We start from the raw sequence: 10,337 nt of genomic DNA, 5'->3' as shown, positions 1-10,337 counted from the left end.
TATATTGCTTGACAATTTTCTTGATCTCGAATCAGGATCGGATTCATTCATTCGAGTTAATTTGCTTAATGTTTGTAAGCTATTTTTATTTATTAGCACGGTACAATACGAATTATAGTGCGCAGTTCTTTTAGAGCCAGGTACACGCGATTGCATACAAAGCAATTTAACTACAAATACAAAGCAATACAGTAAACGCTGTTTGAACTAATAATCTTATGAAAGACAATCTTACTGTTTTAATTCTTGTATTCAGTCATAATATATATATATATATATATATATATATATATATATATATATATATATATATATATATATATATATATATATATATATATATATATATATATATGTGTATATATATATATACATATATACACACACAATTTACAAAGACAGGTTCATTCATATACTTAAATTACCACATGTAATGTGTTTTCGCTATATTATTACAATCATTACTCAAGCTGAATTAGTATCATACTTCCTTTAACCTTTTTACCTTTTTTACTTTAGTTAAATAATTATTTATGTATAGCACAATAATATTAAGTGATTATTATAATTGAAATCAAAAGAGTGACCTTTGAAATGTTAACAAGTTAAACATTAATACAAGTGACCTACTTTTCAAACTCAAGTTGCTTACGGGAAACTACGTCATGCTTGCGACGCTGTCCGAAGCAAATGTCGCATTCGATCCTAAATATTCGGATAACGTCGCGGGAAATTAAAATGGAATATATTGTCCCACAAACAAATAAAAACGAGCGATTTGTATCTCGTTTAATCAATACAATACCACATCTAGCGTTGAAATAAAGGCTTTTGCTTTAAGGAACACTGATTTTATTTATGTGTTAACTTTATTTTGCGAAGTATTCATTGATTTTGAGCATTTATGGAATTTTAATTGAACTTATTGTCTTCGATCCACCGCGTGTTGGCTGTTGAATAACAACATCCATGACAACACACAGTAGGCACGAAGGGCGTAAACAATTAGCGCGAATCCTTACTATTCTACCCAAAGGAAGTAAACGGCATCGATACAGATTTACTGCATTAGCGTTTTACAATTTTTTTTCAAGTGTCAGCTAAGTAAACAGAGTAATGTACGCCCCTGTGTGTATTATCTTGCTTTATCTGGATTGTGAAACGAACTCAGGGTATGTGCGAATATTACGTTAGATGTTAATGTATTATATTTCTACGGTAAAGCGGTCTTTAAACAGTAGACATTCAGAATAACTATTCGTTAGGATCTTTAATTCGTTAATTGGTCTACTACAAATCATTGTTCCACCAAAAGCAATGATTTTTGCAATATATTGGTAACACTATATTTATTCTCAATTTAATTATGTTTGTAAGCAAACACAACACAATAACAAACAACTAAATTACCACATTTTAAGTCAACGACGTGATTTTTCCAAATCCAAAAGTCCCGGTTTATTCTCAAAATTGTGAAAAAGGACTGTGTATGTTCAAATCGTGACCATTGGGTCAAGACACGCTACAGATCTTAGAGCATGATTTTGCTTTAGACTTATATAATAAATAACTTTTAAAATCTTGTTCTATGAAACCTCAACAGCTAGATGTGTAATATTTGGTTAGCGGCGACAGCGTATGGTGGCCCTCTACTATGTTTGTTGAAATCATTACACTGGGGTTAATCTTTCCTGATCACTAAGTGTAATTTTATATTTATGTTCGGAGAAAATGTTTAGATAAAAATCACTGTTATTATATAAACATTAGACAATGTGCACATACGAGTTTTGTTGCTACATCTCTCAGGTAAACGACCTTGGGTCATAAGACCCTCTTGTTCACAAGTATTGAGCATATATCTGTATATATAGATTATTTATTTTGCGTGGAAGCAACTTAGTGGTTGATTCTATTGTGTATAAATATATGACATAAGGCATTATTGTCTGTGACATTGTAGTTAATTATGCAATGTTCTAATAAAAAAAGTAACAAGTGTTTTTTAATAACAGGTTTGCCTCATCATTAATGAAGCCGTGCTATGCAAACGATCCACACTGAAGACTATTTAAAGTGATATAAATCTGGGTACAAAAGCTTTCATAAGAGTCAAGACTATGATAACGGCATCAGGAAATGTAATGACCACGGTGTATTGACACATATGCAAACCAATGTGCTTATCAAGATGTCCGCAAATGTAGTTATCAAGTGATGTTTACAAAACCTACCAACTAAAGATGTGACACAGAAAGTGTGATGTCATATTTTTAGCCCTGTGAAAATCTGGAGATTCTTATATCGTATGCCAGCATACGTAATGCTAATGATCATATAAGAACCACAATTTTAATCGAGAGATCTCAACAAATGTAAACCCCTTTATTGATGGACAGAAATTAACATCATATGCAACACCCTGATCTGATCGACGTAAGCGGACATCACGTGCAACCTCTTGTGTTCATCGTGAAACGTTGAAATCACATGCAACACTCGGTGTTAATCGTTGACATAAAAGCGTACCCAGTGTGTTGATAGACAGTAATTGACATCACATACATACCCCTGTGTTGATCGACAGATGTTGACATCGCATTCCTACGCCGTTGTTGTTGATCGAGACATGTTGAAAAATGCAAATCCCCGTGTTGATGGAGATATGTTGACAAATGAAACATCATGTCCCAATCGAGAGGTCTCGGAATCACTTGACAGCTTCTCCGGAGTTCCAGACATGTTTACACCAAATGACAGTTTTTATAGCAAAGATGAGGGGCAGTTCTGGTGTGATACATGCGGGCATTGTCTATCGGACCTGGTTAGTTTGACACGGCATGTTTCGGAGCACATTGTTATAAATGACTCCCATGTAAGTCACACTTCTCATGCAGGGCAACGGTGTAAACAGGAACTTATAACTGATGGAGATGCCCAGAAACAAATAGGGGGCACAAGGCTAGGTATGCAGAACCATTGTCATACAGTGTTTGCACAAACACAGCTGCAGGCTTTTAACTGCTAAAAATATTCCTTTTTATCCTGTATTACGGATCTAGCTCTTTTTTGGCTTTCTTGGCCCTTTTCTGCTACTTATATAACATTGTATCATCTTTTGTACAATGATATAATGCCACTGATATTACATTATTCCAATATTTGTATAATGTTTGATTGATAACTGATTTCGTGATTGCTTTGCTGCCATCAAATTCAAATAATTTTCTTAAATTATACCTCGCGAAAGGTGAAGGGATATAGAATTGGCGTTGTTCGACCGTCCGTCCGTCATGCACAAGAACCACAACCATACACTTTCTTAAATAAGAGTTTTTGCCATTTGTGTTTTGTTCGATTTTGACTTTTAAGGGCTATATCTCAGATACCATACAATATTTCATCATGAAACCTCATGGATGTATTAAATCAATGAAGAGAATTGTCATGCTAAAGAACCATAACTCTACAATTACTTAAATAAGAGTTATTGCCCTTTGTTGTTTTGTATTATGTAACTTTGCAGAGCTATATCACAGATACAATACATTATTTCATGAAACTTCATGGGTGTGTATATTTTAACGAGGACAATTGCCTGGTACAATAACCATAACCCTACACGAATTTGCTTATTCTGGATTGTTTTAGCAGGGGCAAGTTACCGGATGAGAAGGACAAATATATTTAGTATAATTTTATTGAAGTGAATTAAATTTAGTTAATTTAATTTAAACAAAAACCAGACAACTTATTATTCAATATGGTGTTACCATCCGTATTTAGTATTTAAAGTTGATTTTCTAAAGTTTGCCTTATTTATTGACACTTGACGAATATTTCAAGAAATACTATTTCAATTTTGTATCAATATTTTTGTATGACAAGTGGTCATATCATATCGAGCATTATTTTCTCAATGTGCGGGAACAAAAGTCACGTTACCACAAATGCGAACGACCTCAGCTATTTTGCGGATAAAACGTCAATCGAAGGTATGTATTATTATATTTTCTAAGTTTAAGCAGAATACATGTTACAATGACTTGGTACACCGTACGCGGTGCGAATTCTACTTTTCATTGATGTATTGCTCATATTTTTAGTTTTAATACTTTTTGAGAACATTCAAAGACAAATATCGAACTCGACGATGCAGACGACCACACATCTTGTTTTTGTGTGCGTTTTTCTTTTAAAAGACCAAGTTGTCATGTCTAACTATACGAAACAGACCAGCAGAACAGCTTCGAAATCTAAACAGTTTTTAAAAGGTTATTAACATTGTCGATAGTAGAATTATAAGGGGAAAAATAAATGTGCGAACGACCACACTTGAAAAACGTTTGCGAACGACGACACTTGTAATATAAATTTATGCGAACGACCACACTTAATTATTAGTACCTTTGTATACTTAAGCATGATTTAGCATATACTCATAGAATATCCGTGCATATATTAATATATATATTTTTTATTATAGACCATTTATATACCGTTCGGGACGATCGCATAAATATCATCTGCTGGAGAAGTCCAAGGATTTACCATCAGAATGTGACCAGAACTGTGCGGCATGCGTATCTAGATCCAGAGCAGTCGTTACTGATATTACGATCAAGTAAGTTAGTTTGACTAACTGTAGGCTATGAAAACAAATTTCGTTTTGTTTATTCCGCTAGTACATATATGCCCTACTCAGATCGTTATGACAAAATAAATATCAAATGAAACCACGTTGATTGTTTAACTTCAAAATAGGGTAGCAATGGTTTAACTTTGAAAAATATTTTTCAGTTAAAAATATTTAAATACGAACCATATAAATGTGTTTCAATATATTTTATCATAATATTTGCGCTAACTGATGTTTAAAATAATAAAGCTCAACATGGTATGTAATCTTACAGGGACAATTTCTTTGATCATCGAAAAGGGAGTACCGGTAAGAAGAAAGGCGGGACCGTTGATACGGACAGAAACTCTTTACAAAAAGGCACCCTTGGTGTTAGGTTGGAAAAGGCTGGAAGAAATTAATCCAAAATGCTGGTTACTTCTAAAATGGGCGTAACAGATTTCATCTAACTTTCAATGTGTTTTGTGTACTATATTGAAACAGCAAAACGGTGAATTCGAATGTTAATAATATAGATTATATACCAGCTAATGACATATTCTTTTAAAGGTAAATACTTATACGAACATTTACCAACTGAATGTGCTTTTTTTTCTTCATATTGTATACGTATCCCATGCGTCAGTGGCGTTTGTGTTTACGCAACTTATTGTTTAACTTGTTATAAGTGTTAATATATGCTTATTAACTTTCATAAATGAGGTGGAAGTCTTATGAAATATGCAGTCATTTACAATTGTATTGATGGTGAAACGAGTGAAAATTGAAAATTGTATCATTTCTATCACAAAACTGTACATTTATTTTATTTACCACAAACATTTTTCAGATCAACAATTTATTATAAAAATTATCAAAGTCAAAGAGCACAGTGCGGATATTTGCAAACATAAAACTGTCAGTCTAAAATGTATAATTATGTTTTCGTTTACACATTATGACAGAACAAAAAAATAATAGCACTGAGTGTAAATACAGAGGGGGTAATCACGTGATAGTCAAGATGGCGACGGCCATACCGAGACGGTTATTTTTCGCCGTTGTATACCCTTCATTACTTATGTTTATTGTTCAAATGACGCTCACTTTCAGGCCATATCAGTAAAAAGGTGATTAGCGTTTATTTCGTATTTAAATTCGCTTTATATATCGACTTTACACCGCGCAAATTTTCTTAGTGGAGCCTTAATTAGGTCATCCCGCTAAGAAATTTCGCACAAAGTAAAGAGATATAGAGCGAATATTACTATGAAATAAAAGCCAGTTACTGTCTTCCTAATATGGCTGGAAAGTGAGCGAAATAAAAAAAGAATAATACAAGTAATACAGGGTATAAAACGACGAAAGATATCTGCATCGACATGGACGTCGCCATCTTGTTTGTCCAGTGATTACCCCCTCTGAAATAGTCATAAATCATCACATTAATGACTTCGCCATATTGAACATCAAGTATGCATTTTAATGTAATACAAATGCAAACCATCAATCAAAATGTGTTGAAACTTTTGACTATAATTGTTATATATCTGTATTAAACAGGTTTGTGTATCATGTGACTCATTTCTTCTTCAAACAAATTGTATAAACTATTTTAATGAATCTATAAAATCGTTATCGTTAACGCATAAAAAACAAAAACAAATGAAACATGAACTTAAGAATACGTTTTTTTTATCAATGATTTATCACTAGCAACAATTTATAACAAATACTATGGCACTAGAAAAACAGCAAACAACTCGTAAATAAAGATGAAAAATACCCCCCGAAATGACTCCCTTCAAGTAGTTGAAAAACAATGTTGATGCCAAAATAAAAATAAAAAGATCCAGTCAAAACAATGGTGGGAAAATGATGAAATAAATAAGTATACTGGAAATTAGTAATATTATAGATGGCTGTTTTGCAATATTGTTTCTTTGAAATATGAATCGAATACTAAATGTGTCATACGATGTTTAATAAAACGGCCACACAGAAAGCACAATAAAAATGCATGATTGGCGAACTGTACTCTAAGCGTCGCTTAATTACTGCTGTGTACTTTCATGTGCCGAAGCAGGCTACCGGTTATCCGATGCCGGAATACTTCGTCACACTTCAAGCATTCAAGTTATGTTCTCCGTTAGGCATATCTATGTGTGCCTTTAAATTGGCTTTCTCAGCAAAACGGTCACCACATATATCACACGCAATTGTCTGCCCATTTTCCCACCGCATGTGCTTCTGCAGGTCAGCATTTGTAGGAAATGGCTTACTGCACTTGGTACGCACAAATGCCTTCTCTTCGCCATGTACATGACATCTAAAATGATAATTATCAGTACCATTTAATAGCGTATAATTATATTCGAAAATTCTCAATTTTCTTATTTTAGTCAAAATATTTTATAATGGGTCAATTAGCAAAAATCATATGGAGTAAACTATCATTACAACAAGCTGATAATTAAGCCCATGTTGATCCCATTACAAACATAAGCAAGTAAGACTTTTTGCATGTGACATTATATACTGGTTATTAAATAAAATATTTTTGATAGCACCAATCTTTGCTGTGTTGATTGTGTACCTCTAATTTGAAAAATTTCATTAGGGATAACTAGACATTAAAAAGAACTTAACATCATATTTTGTATTAATAACACTTTCTGACAAACATAATTCAATATATGATTTACACAATTATTGCACCTGTGCCTGTTCAGATTCGCCTTGCTAAAGTACACTTTATCGCAGCAGGTATATCACTTCCCAGTCCCTCTGTGACTCATCTCATGCTGGCGCAGATACGACTTGCTTTTAAGAACGTTGCCACAATAGCGGCATATCTGTGGGGTTGAATGATCCATCTGAAATATACATTGCATTGCATGCATACATGTGTCAAGCATACAGTGTGTGGTCGTTCGCCTATAGTTCGAGTGAGGTCGTTCGCAATTTTCAAAACAAATGTCGTCGGTCGTTTTAAATAATAAAATAATAATATTGAGACTTATATTTGGTTGTATTTGAAAAAAATTACGCATACTGACAGTAATCAAACCTTCAGTTTAAATCGCTTGATCAACAAACACGGGTATTAACACAAATGTGTGGTCGTCTGCATTGTCGAGTTCGATATTTGTCTTTGAATGTTCTTAGAAAGTATTATACCTAAAAATATGAGCAATACATCAATGAAAAGTAGAATTCACACTGCGTACGGTGCGCCAAGACATTGTAACATGTGTTCTGCTAAAACGGTGAAAATATAAGAAAACATAGCTTCGATTGACGTTTTGTCCGCAAAATAGCCGTGGTCGTTTGCATTTGTGGTCACGTGACAGTTTTTGATCCCGCACATTGGTCTGTGCCATTTTGTTTAAACATATATGACATATCAAAGTTGTGAGACAATCAATTAATAAAAATGTATTATATATATATATATATATATATATATATATATATATATATATATATATATATATATATATATATATATATATATACATTTTTAACCAATAAAAGAGATTATGTTCTTTTCATGATATTTTGTGTTGTGTCAAGGTGCTCCCGACTCCCCCCAGACTTCTGGAAGTCAATACGCGTGCTCTGTATGTGGGATAGTGTTCCTAGAGATGCATGAGTTCAAAAGACACCGACATCTTCACATTGGAACAGACACAAATTCTCCAAATGAAAGCTCTCCTCAAGTCAAACGGGATATGGTGAAATGTGATTTGAACATGAGCACTAATAATGTGGGTAATAAATCCAAGGTATGCAATTTTATTTTGTCAAGCCACCTGACTAAGCATATGCGAGTTCACAAGAAAAACCAACGGCATCAATGCAGCGTGTGTGAAAAGGGCTTTGTTTCAGACCGTAATCTCAATAGGCATATGCAGATTTACACGGGAGATCGGCCACACAGTTGCAGTGTTTGTGGAAAGAAATTTGTATACAGTTCGAAACTCTCTAGGCATATGAGGAGGATTCATATGGGAGAGCGGCCACAAGGTTGTTGTTTTTGTGGAAAAGGATTTGTCTCCAATTACCTTCTCAATCAGCATATGAGGATTCACACGGGAGAACGGTCACACCGTTGTAGTGTTTGCGGAAGGGGATTTTTCTCCGATTCTCTTCTCATTCAGCATATGAGGATTCACACGAGAGAGCAGCCACACAAGTGCAGTGTTTGTGGAAAGGGATTTGCTAGGGGCTCGGACCTCACAAATCATATGAGTATTCACACAGGAGAGCGGCCACACAGTTGCAGTGTTTGTGGAAAGGAATTTGCCAGACGCTCGGACCTCACAAATCATATGAGGATTCACACAGGAGAGCGGCCACACAGTTGCAGCGTTTGTGGAAAGGGATTTGCCAGGGTCTCTCACCTCACTCGGCATATGATGATTCACACGGGAGAGCGACCGCACAGTTGCAGTGTTTGTGGAAAGGAATTTGCCAGGGGCTCGGTCCTCACACGGCATATGAGTATTCACACAGGAGAGCGGCCACACAGATGCAGTGTTTGTGGAAAGGCATTTGCCAGGGTCTCTCTTCTCACTGAGCATATGAGGATTCACACAGGAGAGCGGCCACACAGTTGCAGTTTTTGTGAAAAGGAATTCGTCACCAGTGGCAACCTCACACGGCATATGAGGATTCACACGGGAGAGCGGCCACACTGTTGCGGTATTTGTGAAAAGGACTTTTCCTCAAGTTCCGACCTCACTATGCATATGAGGATTCACACGGGAGAGCGGCCACACATTTGCAGCTTTTGTGGAAAGGGCTTTGTCAGTAGTTTCTGCCTCACTAAGCATATGCGGATTCACACGGGAGAACGGCCACATAGTTGCAGTGTTTGCGGAAAAGGATTTGTCACCAGTTGCAACCTCACTGTGCATATGAGGATTCACACGGGAGAGCGGCCACACAGTTGTAGTTTTTGTGGAAAGCACTTTGGTACACGCTTTGTACTCAAAAGACATATGACGACTCACACGGGAGAGCGGCTACATTGCTGAAGTGGTTGTGGCAAGGACTTTGGCAGTAGTTCCCATCTCACTCAACATATGAGGATTCACACAGGAGAGCGGCCACACATTTGCAGTATTTGTGGAAAGGACTTTGTTGCACGTTCTGTACTCAAAAGACATATGACGACTCACACGGGAGAGCGCAAAGCATTTGCAGTATGTGCGGAAGGGGCTTTGTCGCTAGATACCAAGCCAAAGTGCACATAAGGTTTCATACAAGAGATTCGTTGCACAGATGCAACGTATGTGACAAAAGATTTTTAACTAAATCAGACCTGGGGATGGGGAACGTTTGAATGGTCCATGCGATATGTAAAGTTTGGCAGTAGTGGAAATGTGGACAGATTGAGCCACAATAGGTTGAATAACGAGTGGACATTTGAGCGCCCTGTCTGCAAACAATTACTTGAGTCCTCATTATTAAAGGGACCGTCAACCAGATTGACGCAAAAAAGAAAAGTTAGAAAATTATTGCAGCTGTCTCAATTATATATTGATTATGTTCTAATATAGGTTATGTTGGATAAGACACAACATGTTTTAATTGGCTAGAACTGACTGTTAATTTGCATGTGTATCGCCAATTTTTTAAATGTATAGCAACCTGTAACAAATGCTAGGCGCACGGAGGCATACACAAATTTTGTTCGTAGATCAAAGAATAA

The 10,337-nt window shown here is 35.6% G+C and overlaps 1 protein-coding gene across 1 annotated transcript; it reads left to right on the top strand.

The window, feature by feature from the left end:
* Positions 1-2,293: 2,293 nt before the first annotated feature.
* Positions 2,294-9,796, top strand: LOC127831090 (zinc finger protein 271-like). Its single transcript, XM_052356078.1, has 5 exons — positions 2,294-2,966; positions 8,195-8,447; positions 8,901-9,124; positions 9,221-9,495; positions 9,725-9,796. The coding sequence occupies exons 1-5, from the start codon at positions 2,588-2,590 to the stop codon at positions 9,794-9,796; spliced, it is 1,203 nt and encodes a 400-aa protein (XP_052212038.1). The 5' UTR covers positions 2,294-2,587.
* The last annotated feature ends 541 nt before the right edge of the window (positions 9,797-10,337 follow it).

Source organism: Dreissena polymorpha, chromosome 5, assembly GCF_020536995.1.
Source record: "Dreissena polymorpha isolate Duluth1 chromosome 5, UMN_Dpol_1.0, whole genome shotgun sequence".
Lineage (NCBI taxonomy): Eukaryota > Metazoa > Mollusca > Bivalvia > Myida > Dreissenidae > Dreissena > Dreissena polymorpha.
The sequence above is the reverse complement of the archived record's forward strand: the minus strand, read 5'-3'. Positions and strand labels throughout refer to the sequence as shown.

Bases quoted from the DNA above. Each gene is read 5' to 3' on its own strand.
- LOC127831090 (XM_052356078.1), top strand. From the start codon at position 2,588: ATGTTGACATCGCATTCCTACGCCGTTGTTGTTGATCGAGACATGTTG. The intron at 8,448-8,900 runs GCGAGTTCACAA...GCGGCCACACAG, and splicing joins AGCCACCTGACTAAGCATAT to TTGCAGTGTTTGTGGAAAGG. The intron at 9,125-9,220 runs GTATTCACACAG...GGATTCACACAG, and splicing joins GGTCCTCACACGGCATATGA to GAGAGCGGCCACACAGTTGC.